At 50.3% G+C, this 16,852-nt stretch overlaps 1 protein-coding gene across 1 annotated transcript in view; it reads right to left on the bottom strand.

Moving 5' to 3' along the window:
- Positions 1-1,004: 1,004 nt before the first annotated feature.
- LDLRAP1 (low density lipoprotein receptor adaptor protein 1) overlaps positions 1,005-16,852 on the bottom strand; it is a 43,250-nt gene continuing 27,402 nt past the window's right edge. The window contains exons 5-9 of the mRNA XM_036742600.1: positions 7,388-7,460; positions 7,069-7,149; positions 5,783-5,913; positions 4,743-4,777; positions 1,005-2,067 (exon numbers count right to left, since the gene is read on the bottom strand). Coding sequence (XP_036598495.1) covers positions 1,923-2,067; positions 4,743-4,777; positions 5,783-5,913; positions 7,069-7,149; positions 7,388-7,460 — 465 coding nt within the window. The 3' untranslated portion in view covers positions 1,005-1,922. The remainder of the gene's footprint in view (positions 2,068-4,742; positions 4,778-5,782; positions 5,914-7,068; positions 7,150-7,387; positions 7,461-16,852) is intronic.

The following is a 16,852-nucleotide window of genomic DNA, read 5'->3' as shown; positions in this document are numbered from 1 at the left end:
GAAGGACGTCTTGGGGTGGGACAAGACAGAATGGTAGCTACACAAGGTCAAAGCCAAAAGGGCCCTTAAAACACAAGATGTCAGAGCTGGGTGGGCCTTTAGAACACAGATGTCAGAACTGGAATGTCCCTTAGAACCCAAAATGTTAGAGTTGGCAGAGGCCTTAGAACAGAGGATAGTAGAGCTGGAAGGGGCCATAGAACACAAGATGTCAGAGCTGGAAGGGCCTTTAGAACACAGACTGTCAGAGCTGGGAGGGCCCTTAGAACACAGAATATCAGAGCAGGGAGGGCCCTTAGAACACAGAATATCACAGCTGGGAGGGCCCTTGGAATACAGAATATCAGAACTGGGAGGATACTTACTTAGGATATAAAATGTCATAACTGGAAAAGATCTTAAAGCATGACAACAGCTGGAAGGAATGACTTAACCCAACCCCCACATCAAACAGACGAAGAAAAACCAAGGGAAGAAGCTTGCCCTCAGCCACACAACAAGTAAATATTTTAAAGCCAAATGCCAAATTTCATAAACTTTGTGTTTCAACCAACCAGGTCATAACAAGGCCCCTAAGAACAATCTCCTCGCCCACTGGGTTTCATCAGCAGGGCTCACACGTTACCATGAATGCTCATGTCTACGGTGGAAGAGCAGGGCCCAGGGGCTTCCTCGGGCCCCCTCCGGGGCAGCCAAGGCACAGGGGGCTGGGTACCTGGCATGGGCCAGCAGAAAACCAAAGCCCAGACCCAGTGTGCTCTTTTATTGGGGGACAGAGAGAGAAGAGGGAGGACCCGGCCAATACCAACAGGACGAATGTCATACTAGTGACTTCCCCGCCACAAGGAACTGAGAGAAAAGGGACCCAGAGCTCCTGAAATTCACAGCCACGAGGGGCTGCTTTTCTCCACCCCAGTGGGAGCAGGGAAGAGTCTGGCAGAAGCCAGGTCTAAGGCCAGTCACAGGACAAGTCTCATCAATGTGACGGAACGGCACAACAGAAGTCAGAGGTCAGTTAACTTTTAATAAGGCAGAATCACAAGATGCTAGACTTGGACGTCCAGCCCTCTCCCCCTTTGCTGAATGGGGAAACTGAGGCCCAGCAAGGTGAATGAAAGGGCCTGGCTCAAGGTCATGAAGAGGAGGTGGCAGGGCTGCCTCCCCGGCACCAGCTCCACCCACCACACTACCCTGTTTTTCTCAGTTCTGGGTGAGCCGCTGCAAGGGGTCTAAACCCTAACCCATCCTGAGGATGAGAACTAAAAGCTGTCTACAGACTCAGCACCTTCCTTTTGCAATCTTCAGACCTGGCTTTGGGTTTGTTTCTTAAAGTGCAAAGCTGTTGAGTCTTTGGATGAAGAAAGGCTCTTGGAGTCAGCTCTTACTTGGGCTGTTACATGAGAAGTATTCTGGCCTCCAGCTCCCAGCTGGCATCTGTGGAAGGAAAGTCCACTCACCTAGGCCGGCAGGGCTCCCACCCTCCCTCCTTGGCCCCTCTTCTCCATAGGAGAACGGGAGGAGACCCCAAGGTGGCTCTTTGGGGAAGGAACAAGTTAAGACCAAGCGGACCTGCTTTTGTAGAAAGAGGAGGTAAAAGAAAAGCTAGCCTCCCCCTGAGAGGAGCCAAAAGGCTGGTTATAACACTGTACATGTTACACGGCAGGAAACTCTCAACAACGCTTGTGTCTGAGTGGGAATCCACTGAATAAATAGGCTTGAAGCATCCTATAGTTTGTAAAGAAGAAAAAAAGCAGGATAAAAAAAAAGAGCTGTGTTAATAATGCCTTTGGTCTAGTGGTTGACGGGGCCACGGGGGGCTGCCGACGTTCTGAGCATGAGGGGACCTGCTCCTCCCCTTCCCCAGGAGCATGACTTTGGTCCATTTGCGTAGTGGTTGCTGTCCTCACTGGCCCGAGGGACGATCAGAAGCCAAAGAGGTCGTCCTGCTCCGAGGCACCCAAGTCCGGCTTGTCCCAGTCCACAGGGGAGAGGCATTGGGCGTACTGGATGTCCTGGGCCGTCAACCCAATGTCCAGCACCTGTGGATTCGTCCGTGATTGGGCCAGCCTGGAAGAGTCCAAGAGAGCAATGTGAGAACGGAGGCCCACAGGCCTGGAAGAACACTACAAGACTTAGCAGCAGCAAGGACAGACACAGAACAAAGACTGTCTCTGACCGCTTCCACCTGGCCTATTGGGAGTATATACAAAATGCCGTTGGCTTTAACCAGATTGGGGCCTTTGGACCTTAGAACACAGAGCTGGGAGGGACCTTCTCGACCAGGGGTCCATGAACTTATAAGTTGATTACTGTGTTTCAGCAGGTTTCTTTTGTAAAACTATGTATTTTATCTTATGCATTTAAAAACATTCTTTTGAGAAAGGGTCCAGAGGCTCCCCTAGACTACTAAAGGGACCCATGACATAAACTCTAGCCTGGGGGAATTTGTTTTGCTTGATTCTACCTACTTGTTACAAGAGATTTTCTTTCTTTTTTCCCTTCTTTCCTTTCCCCTGCCTTCCTTCCTTCCTTTCTTTTCTTTCTTTTTTTGTAGGGGAAGTGGGAGGGAGAGAAAAATAAATGCTTGTTAATTGAAAAAAAAATATTTTTAAATTTAATCCAACTTGTTCCCTTCCTAGATGAGAAAACGGAGTCTACGGTATGTCCAAGGTCACAAGAGTTAGTTAGTAGGTGGGCTGGGTTACAAAATCCCACCTCCTGCCTTGCAGGCTGGGGCTCCTTCCCTTAATCCTGGCGGTAAGAACAGTAGGGTGAATGTTATACCATTCCCTAAGAGGGCTTGGGTTAAGAAATGCCCTGAGTAAGAGTAGGAACTTAAAGAGGAAGTAGGGGGTGGGAAAGTTGGGGAAGAGAGATCCCCCGAGTGGGGAAAAAGAAACAGATTCTAATGACCAAGGCCTTCTACTCAGCCACGTCACGACGAAAGGAAAGAAAAAAGTCAGCTGTCTCTTGACCCAACCTCTCTCCGCCCCATATCCTGCCTGAGACAACTTGGGTCTTGGAGTCAGAAGACCCGGGTTTGGGTGGCGGGGCTCAGTAATTACTGTCTGGGCAACCCATCTAAATTCTCTGAACCTCTCGAGTTCCTCGTCAGTAAAACGGGACATCTCTAGACCAGCCTATCTCATAGGCAGGGGAAGTGCTAAGGACTGGGAGAAAAAGCAAACACCCATTGATCGGGGGATGGCCTGTGAATGGGAGAGGACACTCGCAGTTTTTGCAAGAAAACGTCGAATAGGATGAATTCAAAGCAGGGGAGGCAAAGTGAAGGAGGCCGAGCCAGGCAAACAGCACACGTGGGTGACAACAAAGTCAGACAACAAGTCAACTCAAAACCACAAAACCAAACATTGTGAAATGATAAGGAACCAAGCTGACTCCAACACAAGCGCTAGGAGAAAACCCAGCCTCTGAAGGGGGCGGTCGGAGCGCAGCACAGAACATCAGATTTTTTTCCAGGGGTTGATTGGTTGTGATGACTTTTTTTCTCTCTCTTTTCTTTTTTTCTTAAAAAAAAAAAAAAAAAAACCTCTCTATTCTAAGGGATGGCTCTGTGGATAGCGGGAGGGGAGAGCTGCCATGGGGAAATCTGGGTGATGTTAAAACATAAACAAAAGATATCAACAAATTCTATTTTTAAAAAGAACATTAGAGAATGACCACGGGAATGCAAATGTCAAGAGCAACCACAACGATGAATGGAATGACCATCTGCATCCCCGAAGAAGAGAGGAGAAAAATGCAGCTACCTCCCTTTCCTGGCAGAGGTGGGGGGCTATGGCTGTGGAAACCTACACACGATGCCAGACTCAGCTGATGTCTCGCTCGAGTTGGCTGAACTGTCTGTCTTCCTTTTTTTAGTTCTTTGTTACAAGGTATGGCTCCACATCGGGGAAGACAGGAGAAGGGATCCATTTGGAAATGGGGATATACAAACCAGAGATGGCAACAAAAACAGAACACTAAAACAAGAGTTTGCTAAACCAGAAAGTGCCACACAATGATGCGTTACTGTTCTCCCCTTCCTGTTAGTGGAGGCAGTGGGGGAGAGGAAGAGGGGCTGCCTCCCTCCCACCCTTCTCGGGGCTTCAGTTGCTACAAATCCCTGGGCTTCCCATGACCCCTGGCGGCCCTTCAAATATAAATGCCAAGGGCTAACATGGAAGCTGGGGCGTGGGGGCTTGGGACTCGCCCTGTGGTCTGTGCCATGACAAGGGGAGAAGAGAAGAGAATGGAACACAAGAGGGGTCATTCTGTCTAGTGGGCAGCGATACCTCCTCATCCCTCTTCACTCACCAGGGCTTCCTCCTCCCCTGATGAAAGGGGCCAGTTTTCCTTCTTCCTGTCTCTCCCTCCTTTTCTCTCTTTCTCTCCTTTCCTCTCTTTCTCTTCTTCCTTCTTCCTCTTTCTCTCTCCTTCCCCTTTCTTTCTTTCTCCTTACTCTCCCTCCCCCTCTTTTCTATTTCTTTCTTTCTCTCCCTCCCCCTTTTTCTTTCTCTCTCTCCCTCCCCCATCTCCTTTTTCTCTTTCTCTCTCCCTCCCTCCCCCTTTTCTCATCTTTCCCTTTTCCTGATTAAAAGGGGAAGGTTCTGTCTGCCTCGGTTGGTCTCTGTCTCTCTCTGCCCATCAATCTAGGGAGGGTCTCTCCACCTTCCCCCAAGAGGCCTCCCTCTGGCGTCCCTCTAAGCTCTTCCTAACAAAGACAGCGTCAATTCAGTTACCTTGAGAAGGCTTCCTCAAGGCCGTCATCGAGTTCCTAAGACAAAACAAAAGGCCTGCATTAGGACTTGTCCTTGGACTGCCATCCACTTCACCTCCGCTCTCCAGAATTAGAAGGGGCAGGCAATGACTGCCATATGGCTGTGTGTCTTAAGGCTGAGGGGACTCCCAAACCCGCCCTTAGCCTGGGTACTTGGGGCTGAGGGCCTCTATCCTCAAATAACTGATGACAGCATCCTATAGCTGATAGTCAGAAGGGACCTTGGACCTCAGTTTCTCCATCTGTAAAATGAAAGGGTGAGGATGGCTGACCTCAAAGTCTTCTAGCTATAAATCTACGCTTCTTATGAAATATCTGGGTTATCTTCCAAAATGCCATTCTGCAATTATCCCAGACTTTGTATTTTTTAAGGAGCTGCACATAATTATCTTGGCTGATCCTTGCCTGCAAAGCAGGTACTATAAAAATGCCCTTTCTACAGGTGAAGAGACTGAGGCTGAGGGGAACGGACCTGTCCATGGTGACACAGCAAGGCAGAGAACAAGCTGGATCTGAAAGTCAGGTTTCCCAGATTTCTAAAACACACTGCCTTGCACTTAAGACCTTCTTGTTCCCAGAGGTTCCCCTTTTGAGCACCGGGAAGGAGAGCTTTCGGCCATCAGGGAGGTTAACTTCCCGTGTCTGGGCCAGGGGCAAGGGCTTTGGAGCTAATCTCCCAGGCTGGGTTGGACATGAGCAGATCAGGGCAAGTTACAGCAGCTGTGGGTGAGAGGGAAGCTCTGTACGGACATAGCTGGACCCTGAAGACCAGTCCCATTAGAGAGGAAGTATTCTGTTCCAAGAGGTCTTTCCCTCCCTCTCCCCCCAGGCATCTGGGAGCCCAAATAGAACACTGACACCCTACAAAGCCCAGGTAGGGCTGGGCACTGGAGCTGTCTGAGCAGACAGCAAGGTGGGTCAGACAGGACAGTCAAGGTGAATGGGGTGGAGTGACCGTGCCAGCCTCCCCAGGCTCAGTATCCTCCCACTCAGGGGACTCACCCAGACCACGTTGTTATTGGCTAGGGGCTCAGGCTTCCCCACCTCATCCAGGTTGGTGGCATTGGCACTCACAGTGGACAGGGGAGCCTTGGCTGTTTCCTCCAGGTCCAGCAGGTTTCCAGTAGTGATTGCTATGGAGGAGACCCCAAAGTAAAAGAAGTTAGGCAGACAGACCCCTCCCCTCAACTCTCGCCATGTGTCCTGAGTGGGAAAGGAATGGCCTGTCACCACTGACCAGACAGCTCAGAGTAGGATGAGGGCACAGTGTCAGAGCTGGGAAGCACCTAAGAGGTCACCTGCAATGTCTGCCTCTTCACAGAGAAATAGACCCAGACCAAACAGGGCTCAGGGATTTGTTCAAGGTCACAGAGGTGCCAAGGAGCAGATCTTGGTCTTGGCCCTACTGTTCACCCCAACATCTTCCAACCTTCACACTAACTACAGGGTCTTCTGCCAAGCTCTACACCAACATTCACTGTTCTAAAGGCCCTCCCAGCCCTGACATCCTGTGTTCTAAGGTGCATCCCAGCTCTGACATTCTGTGTTCTAAGGGCCCTCCAAGCTCTGACATCCTGTTTTCTAAGGACCCTCTCAGCTCTACACACTCCTCAGGAGCTCACAAGTTTCCTTCAGACTGCCCCAATGCCGACCCCACCAGCCTGGCAGACAAGGTGTCCACACTTCCCCCAAAGGTCCCTCTTTTTCTTTTCCCTGCTTCTTGTTTGGGCCCAGCCTGAGGGAGCCGCCTGAGGCTCCTTCCAGCTCCATTCCTGTCCTCAGCAGAACTGCTGTTTCATCCTTAGGCCCTTAAAGCGGGTGCCTTATTAATGAGAATGACAGATAAATCAAGAATAGCTGGTTCCATCTGTTCAGTCCTTTAAAGCCCTTGGCAAACCAGATCTCATCTGACCCTCACAATACTCTGTGGGCAAGGTATTAGATGTAGGTATTATGTTATCCAAGCTTAGCACAGTTCCCACCATACAGTAGGCTAAATAAATGAGAGCTGATTATGCCCACTTTAGAGACGAGGAAACCTGAGGTCAGTGATTTGTCCGGGGTCACAGAGCAAGTCACTATTTCAGGCCGTGAACAGCACACCCACAAAAACTCCTCTGCAGGTGGCAGAAACCATGGACACCCCTGGGATCTGTGGACTGTGCCTTGGGAGCTGGGAGGAGAGACAGCCCACATGCAGGTGTTCAGAGCAGAGCTGGATTTCTGCTGCAGCTCCCCAGGAGCCCCCTGCCGGCCCAAGCCCACCCCGCCCAAACCCAGAGACTCACGGCCTTTCAGGGAAGGGGGAGCGTCCAGCCGAGCCCCACAGGCGACCTCTTCCAAGCTGGCCTTCTCTCGTTTCTCCTTCTCTACAAGCAGCAACAGCACAGCGGTCAGGGTCTTGGGGGGAAGGCAGGGGAAGGGCCTGGACTATCAGGGGAAGGAGCACCAGGGGGGTCGGGGAAGGAAGGATTTTTTGGCAGTCTGGGAAGGCTGAGGATAGAGGTCATGGAGCCGGGCAAACGAGGAATGGGGTGAGCATGTCCACCGATCAAACTGCCAGGACTGAGCCTGTGAGTTCCCCTTCCATGCCCAGGCAAGACTCACCTTCCTTAGACACCTGCCAAAGCTCAAAGGCGACTTTGAAGGCCTGGGCCACTGTGAGGGTTACTGCCTGTGCCTGTGGGAGAGGAAAAGGAAGAGGTCGAGCACTCAGCCAGATGAGGCCCTACAGCAGCCTGGAGTAACGTGTTAGTTTACACTGGCTGAAATATGGAATGGAGCCAGGAGGTCCTGGGCTGAGGTCTAGAACTCAAGAGGCCCCTCTGGGGAGACAACGTACCTGGGGCCTGGCAAAGGAAGTGTCGACTCCCCTCCTGGGCTGAGGGAGTCATCCCCCAACCCCCAACCCTGCAAGTGCCAACAGAGATGAACCCTGAACCACTGCCAATGGATGAAGAGGGCCTGTCTGGGGAGATCCTAGTGGCCAGATGTGGGGGACCCAGCATCACAGGACCTCAGAGGTAGGGCATCGTCAGAAAGTACCTAGTACCTGCAACCTGTACCCAAAACAGGAATTCCCTCTAGAACATTGTCGTCAAATGGGCTTCCAATGAAAAACTTCAGAACTAAGACGGAGGAGTGATGGAGAGGCGTGCCTCCTGCCCATCAGCAGACGTGGTGACCTACAGATGCTGAATGGGGATGACGTTTCCAGACGGGGATTTATTTTGCTTAACTGAACGTTTTTCTGAAAATAAATTCTAAAAATGGCTATGCAGCCTTTCCTTGAAGGACTCCAGGGGCAGGGAACTCACTACCCCCTGAGGCAGTCCACTCTATTTGGGGTCAGCTGTTTGTTTTGACACCCATTCCTCAAACTAAGACTGAAATCCTCCCTCCTGGAATTTCACACCAGTGTTCCACGTCTTGCCTTCTGTGGCTACACCAAAAAAAGTCCACCCGTTTCTTCCACATGACAACCCTTCAAATATGCGAAAGCCAGTCACATCACCTCCTAAGAGACAGCAAGGTGGGATACAGTGCTGGGCCTGGAGTCAGGAAGACTTGGGTTCAAATCCACCCTCAGACACTTACTAGCTATGTGACCCTGCACAAATCCCTTAATCTCCACCAGCCTCAACGTCCTCATCTGTAAAAAGGGAACAGCACCTACCTTCCAGGGTTGTGGTGAGGAGCAAATGAGATACTATTTGTAAAGTGTCCAGCACAGTGCCTGGCACACAGCAGGTGCTCAATAAATGCTTGTTTCCTTTCTCCCCTCTTTGTATCCTTTGCTCTCTCTTTCCAAGACGGCTCCCCTCCAGCCTAAGGAAGCCTAGTTAACCAACCTTGTTGGTTCTCCCCTTCACCCCCAACTCTCAGGTGCTCTCTGATCTCCCTCCCCAGATGAGCTCAATTCATCAGCCTCCTTCCTGAACCGCGGCCCCCCAGAAGGGAACACGAAGGGACGGCTGAGGTCTGGCAAAGACAGAGGAACAAGCAGTGCTATCGGCTCCTTGTTCAGATCCCGGGCCCTCCTGGACACACGGCTGACTTGCAATGAGCTTGCAGTCCACTAAGACCCAGCCTCTAGCTGAGGGAGGCGCTGGGATCCCTCAGCAGGGATGCTGGGAGATTAGCGGAAAAGAACAAGACAACAGCGCTTTGCAAAACGAGAGAAACAAAAACAAAGGACGCCAGAAAGAAGCCTTGTTCCTCGGCTTTCCTAACCTGAACACTGCCCTGTGAAGTACTTTCTCTAAGCCTCTGTTGACTTCCTGGGATGATGCAGCTCCAGTCTCATTCCCCCACCAAGGCCTTCTCCTTCTGGGGTTTGGCAAGCAGGCAGTGCTGGGGGCGGAGGGAGAGGGTTGTGACAGAGCCAGACCATGAGACAAGGGGCCACAAACTGGGTGACTCAGCAGTGGCTGGGGAGGGTGGGTTACCACGAAGGGCTGGGGCAGAATGCCAAGCTGGAGGGCTGCTTGCAGCTCCCAGCCAGGAGGAACTGGAAGGCCACAGGGGAAGCCTGAGGGCATCAGCTCAGCTCCCTCAGGTTTCTTTTTTTCCAGACTGACTCCTACAGAACCAGTCTTCAGAAAGGATCTGGGATCCCTAATGAGGAATAACACACATGATCCAGGCAGCTCAACAGGGAGAAATAAATAAGTAAGAAATGAAACCAAAGATTCTGGTTCCAGAAGCAGCAAAGGGCAGGAATCACCCACCTCATTTCCTACTGCTCACCAAAGAGAGTCACCATCTCAGGGTACCCACCCCTTGCTCAACCTGCTTTCTTGGCCTTAGCTTATACAGTGCCCCCTTCTTTAAGGAACAAGAATTTTGGACTGGGGTCAGTCAAGACACCTGAGTTCACTGACACTTCAGGTATAACCCTGACATGCTATGTTCTAAGGGCCCTCCCAGTTCTGATATTTGTATTCTAAGCTCTGAAACTCTGTATTCTAAGTATAAAGACCCTCCCATCTCTGACACGCTGTGTCCTCCTGGCTCTGATGTTCTGTGTTCCAAGGGCCCTCCCAGCTCTGATGTGCTGTGTTCTAAGGCCCCTCCTGGCTCTGACAGCCTGTGTTCTAAGATTCTTAGTTCTGACATTCTGTTCTAAGACTCCTCCCAGTTCCATACTCTGTGTTCTAAGGGCCCTCCTGGCTCTGACATTCTGATATGAGGGTCCTCCCAGCCCTCTGCACACTCATTGTGGGCTCATTTCCCAATGCCCATCCCACCAGACTGGTAGACAAGATACCCACACTTCCCCCAAGGGTTCCTTTTTCTTCTTCCCTGCTTCTTGTATAGGCCCAGCCTGAGGGAGCCACATGCAGCTGTTCTAAGGCCATTTCTAGCTCCACTACCCCATGTTCTAAAGGCCCATTAGGTTCTAAGAACCCTTCCAGAGCTGACATCTCTATGACTCAACGTCCCCTGTAACTTCAACATTCACTGCACCTACGATGTGGGTGTCAGCGGGGGATCAGAGCCTTTGGGCAGGAAGATGGGACTATTTGTAAATGAACCTGCAGACCATACAAAGGGACCGGGACCAAAAGCCCTCACTCACCCTTGATTTCCTGGGAGGGGCTGGGGTATGGAATCTAGCATCGGGCACCCAAGTCTTGCCAAGATGCAGGGCTGTCTGACTCGGGTATATAATTAGTCCATATTTTTAGTTCATGGCCAATTCTCGATGGTAACTGGATCTATTAAACTTGATTCCAACGTGACAGCTTAAATTGTAAACAGCTGGGAAGAGTTTCATACTTAATTACCATATTTGAGTTTTGCCATAAAGTGTTCGCATTTCCATCAAAAATGTAAATGCCAGAGACATTCAAATGAGATTTTAGACTTCATGAAGTTTAATTGGCACAAATCACTCAGCCTGTTGGGGGATTTTCAATGTTAAAAACAAAACAAAAAAACCCACTTTTATTTCTTTTTTAAAAAAAGGCAATAGGCGACAATTCACATCTCAATTAAATCATGTTGTTTTGGGGAATGGACCTTGGGGAATGGAGGGAAGGCTCAGGAAGGGGTAGGGAGGGGAGGGAAGAGGGATATCTGAGCTGACTGTCCAGATACTCCACAAGGGAACAAGGGATGGGGAGTTAGGCTAAGACTTTCTGCCCAGGCCTAGGTGCTTTCAATGGAGCTTCCTCCAAGCATAAGACAGGCCCAGATAGAACCAAGGCCACATGCTCCAAACAACCCTCGACAGACTCACCCGGAGCCATTGAGAGTCACCAAAACCCAGAAATGACAAGGCCAGTCACAGACACGCCATCCAGCAGGAAGGGCCCTACAAGCTCATCTCATCCAGTCTTCATTGTATAAAGAAACAAATGGAAGCTCAGAGAGGAGGCGAACTGACTCCCCAAGGCCACACAGTAAAAGGCAGAGGCCAGATTTGTACCTGGGCCCTGACTCCTGTGACAACTGCCATTAAAAGCAGGAGGGGACCCTGAAACTGGGCTTCCCTACAGAGGACGAAGTTTGACTCGGCTGTAGTCTGGAAGGGAGAGAGATTTGAGAGCATCCCAGAATCGGACAGCCAAAAGGGATTTTAAAGCAATGAATGTCAGAGTCAGAAGGGGCTGCCCCAAAAGAGAAAATGCCAGAGTGGAAGGGACCTTGGAGCGTCACAAGCATTTATTAAGCACCCACTGTCTTTGAGCTGCAGCACAAGGCACTAGGGATGAGGAGACGAAAATGACCCCTACCTTCAATGCCCCCTCATTTTACAGATGGAGAAGGGGAGGCCCCAAAAATCAAAGAATCTGCCTAAAGTCCCACAATGAGCTGGGGGCTGAGCTGGGCTTAAAACCCCAGTCCCTAGTCTTTCAGTCCAGGCTTAATGTGGTAAATAAAGCAGAATAAGCAGGTCTAGACTCTGGAGGGGAGAAGCAGGATCTGGGGCAAGGCCTGGGAACTGGAGATGGACATAGGGAGACCTGAGGACCTAAGGAATTGGGAGAGGGAGTTTCCCCCTCTGGGAGTTCCTTATTACTAATGAAATGACAGGGCCAGATCCTCTTCCTGTCCCATCACATGTAAGGCACTTCACTTTCTCTCATAGGAATCCTGAGAGTTGAGATGGCTATCAGTGACCACAGGGACAATGGGAGGGGACTCACTTTGCACAGCTCCTGGGAGGTTTGCAAAGCCCTTTGCCTACAATACCTCATTTCTTTCTCACAATAACCTGGTGAGGAACACAGCAGATAATCACTCCCATTTTACAGCTGTACAAACTGAGGCCCAGAGGTTGTAAGGCTTAACCTTAAGGTTACCTAGTTGGTGTCAGGCCAGGAATCTGAGCTTGAATCTTTTGATACCAAGTTCCACATTGTTTCTGTTAGTGCAAAGTGGGCCAGACCTAGAGTCAGAAGACCTGGGTCAAGTCCCACCCCCATTACTGGCCAGCTGTATGACTTTAATAACTCACCTGATTTCTATGAACCTCAGTTTCTTCATTTGCAAAATGGGGGGGGGGGGAATATTCCTTATCTCGCAGTGATGCTGAGAGTACCCGATAATGTAACAGACAGAGGAGGACCAGTATCCAACCTGACCACCAGAAACCTATCGATGTCCATTTGTGAAGTGCCTGCCGCTAGCCAGGACTTGTCAGGCCCTGTCCTGTCCTCAAGGAGCTTCTCATTCTACTCATCCTCTAACCTTGGTGGGCCTCTGGACCTAACCAGTGTGGGGGTGGATTAAATTACCTCTAGACCCCCTTCTGATACTAAATCTATGACCCTCTGGAATAAATAACTATATTGCCACCAGAGTAACAAGCAGTTAGGGGGCACAGTAGACAGAGCGGTGGGCCTGGAGTCAGGAAGACCTGAGTCCAAATCCAGCCTCAGATACTTTCTAGCTGTGTGACCCTGGGCAAGTCACTTAACCTCTGTGTGCCTCAGTTTCCTCATCTGTAAAATGAGCTGGAGAAGGAAATGGCAAACCATTCCAGTATCTCTGCCCAAAAAACCCAAATGGGGTCACAGAGCCAGACACAACTGAACAACTCAGTAACAATGACGCTGTTATTACTGAATCTGTCAGCCTCAGAGTCTTCACATGTTAAATGGGACCAATGATAATGACACCTGGAAACCTGGTTATGAGGATCAATATATATGAAGGTGATTTGCAAACTGAACAGGCTACATAATGGGGGCTGGGCCATTACTCAGAATAATTAGAAAAAAATGTGACATTTATTTCTGGGGCCAACAACAGAGCCTCATTGATCACTCAGTGACTCACCGAACCTAGATAAAGGCTTGGCCCTCCCAGGTGCTCAGTAAATGTTTGCTGAAGGCCGAGGGGAGGGAGGGAGGGGACGGCTCCAGGAAACCCACACCCACCCACACACCCTCATGCTTCCCTCTCCTCTCCTCTAGCCTCGCAGAGACAGGCTTGGCGCTGACGGTAAGATTTTTCCAGGCCAATGTTAATTTGTAGAGAACCTTATCTTAGCAGAGCAGGGCTAGGGGCTGCTCTGTGCCGAGGGAGGCCTAGGTGTGTGAGCGTCATCTCCAAAGAAGACTGGCAGCTCAATGCCTTCCTCGGCAGGGGCCACAGCAGGTGGCCAAGTTCTCTTGGTAGGCATCTTTTTCTCTGTGCTGAAGGGAGGCCTCCTTCAAACACCACGAGCCAGGAAAATGGATGCTCCAACAGCCCCAATACAGGAAGTTTCCCTGCTGCCCCCTCCTATACAAAGGGAGCTCCCTGAGGGCAGGTGCAGTTTTTGACTGCCAGGCATACAGTAAGAAATTAATAAATGTAGAGGGTTTTTAAAAAACATTATAATGACGATGATGGTAGGGTGACAAGAATGCTGGACAAAGAATTAGGAGTCTGGGAATATATTCTCAGCTTGGCCTCGAATTCTTAGTGTTAACTCGGGCGATGAGGGAGGTGGGAGGAGCAAACCACACAGTCCCTAAGATCCCTCCCAGCTCTGACACTCCCTGTTCCAAGGTTTCTCCCAGCTCTGACCTTCTGTGTTCTAATGGCCCTCCCAGCTCTGACATTCTATGTTCTAATGGCCCTCCCAGCTCTGACATTCTATGTTCTAATGGCCCTCCCAGCTCTGACCTTCTGTATTCTAATGGCCCTCCCAGCTCTGACCTTCTGTGTTCTAATGGCCCTCCCAGCTCTGACATTCTGTGTTCTAAGGGCCCTCCCAGCTCTGACATCCTGGGTTCTAAGGGCCCTCCCAGCTCTGACATTCTGTGTTCCAAGGGCCCTCCCAGCTCTGACCTTCTGTGTTCTAATGGCCCTCCCAGCTCTGACATTCTGTATTCTAATGGCCCTCCCAGCTCTGACATTCTGTGTTCTAATGGCCCTCCCAGCTCTGACATTCTGTGTTCTAAGGGCCCTCCCAGCTCTGACATCCTGGGTTCTAAGGGCTCTTCTGGCTCTGACAATCTATGTCTCACTTATCTGCTCATCCATTGAGGCTAAGGGAGCTGAGGTCCTTCTTAGAAGAAAAACAAAACAAAACAAAACCCCCTGTTTTTTAAGATATCTGTACAAGAAAGAGCTGGGCTTAGATGGTGGGAGGCTTCATTGCCACTCCCCTCCCATGCTGCCCTGAGAGAGGGGAGGGAGGAGGTGTCATAGATCTGATCAAGCTTGGAAAGTCCTCCAGATGCAAAAGCAATGAAATCTAAAAGGCTGAGGCAGGAAGAGAAAAGCCAAGAAGGGGGATCTCAATAATGCACAAACTATCAAGTTTTGGAATAACTTGGAGTAGATTGTGCCAATAAAAAAAGAAAGGAACCACCCAGGCCCCAAAATTCCCAGGCAGACCACTTAGCCAGTGCTGGCCAGTCATTTCTGTTTCCATCAATGCTTTCCTACTTGCTCTGATTCCTTCCTGCCCTCACCCCTCCCAGGCCGGCCCATTAGGCTAGGACCACCCCCCCCATCCCCCATCAAATTACGAGCTCCTTGAGGGCACATTTGCCTTTCTTTGTAGCCTCAGCCCACACCTAACACATAGTAGGTGCTTAATACACACTGACTACTTACAGGACTGAGCCACTCACTCTTGGCTCTATCTTTCCCTTACTCTTAGTCAAGTTATAAACTCTGCCAGCCCGAGAAGGAGCTAAGCTTCTGAGAAACCTGCCCCTGCTCCCTCAGTCCCAATCCTGCCTCCCACCTGCAACCCATCCCCAGGCCCCAAGCCTGGCCAGCTGCACATGCCAGGATGGGAGGATGAGGGTAACAAAGAGGATTAATGAGCTGGTATTTTTAAATCTGAGCCAGCAGAATCTCAGAAGCTGAGCAATTGGCCACTGGTGACTCAGCTCAGGGAACAGAAATGTGAAAGAAACGTGCCCCATCCCAGAACTGCAGGCATCACAAGACACAGAGAGAGAGATGGACAGAGACGGCCCCAAACGGTAGGGAAAGTGCTAGAGGGGGAAGCAGAGGACTGCTGTGCCACCTTAGTCACCTCCTCCATCCCACCAGGGGCCTCACCTTCCTCATCGAGCTCTCAGTGACAGAGGTCCCCTGAAGAACTGCGACATGATTTACACAGTGTTCATCTGAATTTCAAAATACTAACCGCTAAGCTCTATATACTGCTTTAAAGTAGGAGGTCTTAACCGGGGGGCCATGGGATGTTTTCGTGGATCTATGAGCTTGGATGGGCAAAAAACCAACATCTTTATTTTCGCTAACCTCTAGCAGGAAGTTATAGCATTTCAGTCAATTATGAACTTTTTTTAAACAAACACATTATTTCAAGAAGGCATCCATAGATCTCACAAGAGTGCCCAAAAGGTCCATGACACACGAATGTCTGAGATCTCCTGCTTTAAAGGTTTTGCAAGCCTGGGAGGTAGGTGCTATCACCAGGTTCAGTTTACAGTTGGAGAAACCAAGGCGGAGGGAGGTTTTAGGAGGACCCAGGGTCCCAAGGCTGGCAAGCACATGAATTGAATTCAGACCTTTCCACCTCCAAGTCCTGTGCTCTCCTCAGAGTGTGAAGTCCTTATGTACTAAAGAATGACACCAACCGAAAAGTACACATTTCTTAAGCACCTACTAGGTGCCAGGTACTGGAGAGAGAAGTGAAAAAATGAGATAGCCCATAACACCAAGGAACCTGAGTTCACAAAGTGAAGATTTGGACCAAACCAATATTTTCCCAAAATAATTTAATGATAATAAAGGCTAACATTTCTATGAGGCTCTAAGGTTTGCAAAGCACTTTTCAAATATTTGTTCATTTGACCCTTGAAACCTTGAGATGACTGCAATTATTATCCCATTTTGCAGCTAAGGAAACTGAGGCTGAAAGAACTTAGAGGCCTCACCCAAGGTCACCCAGCTAATGTCTGAGGTGATATTTGAACTCAGTTCTTCTGATACCAAGCCCAGAGCTCTATCCACTCTGCCACTCCAATTCTGGAGCCCCTCAGGAGGAAGGTCTCCCAGGACGCACCTTGGTGAGGGTCTCAGAGCAGCACAGAGGCAAAGGCAGGAGGCCGAGGTACGAGTGCAGCCCCTGACTCAAGGCTGGGCCTCGGACCAGTCACTTTCCTGGGTCTCAGTTTCTCTTGCCATGCCATAAAGGGCACTGAGATGAGGGGGCCTCTCTGGGCCCTGCTGCTTGGGCATCATGTGAGAGGCTGTGGGCAGAGCAGGCCACCAAACCTGGGGAGGGGCAGCCAAGAGCAAGAATGCCCACACTCTGGAGATGGCCGAGTCTGTCCGGTGACCTTTGACCTCCCCCCGGAAGCTGCTCTGGGGAGGCTCACGCTCAGCCCTTACAGACTGCTCATCCCCCCTGACTCACAGGGTTCTAGGTTCATCATCACCCCACTTTACAGAGGAGGAGATAGGGGGACACCCTGGCCTCTCCTGACCCTCCTACCAGGGCCATATAGCGTTCCTTAGATACGGGGCAAATGTGAGCAGCAGACAGAACCCTAGACAGGGCCAGGGATGTCGGCTGCAGTCCTAGCTCAGCAGCTAACTCAATGTGTAAGTTTGGGCCTTGTTTTCTTACTCTGTATAATAAAGATA

The sequence above is a fragment of the Trichosurus vulpecula genome, chromosome 2, assembly GCF_011100635.1.
Source record: "Trichosurus vulpecula isolate mTriVul1 chromosome 2, mTriVul1.pri, whole genome shotgun sequence".
Lineage (NCBI taxonomy): Eukaryota > Metazoa > Chordata > Mammalia > Diprotodontia > Phalangeridae > Trichosurus > Trichosurus vulpecula.
This window is presented reverse-complemented; position numbering and strand designations above follow the sequence as displayed.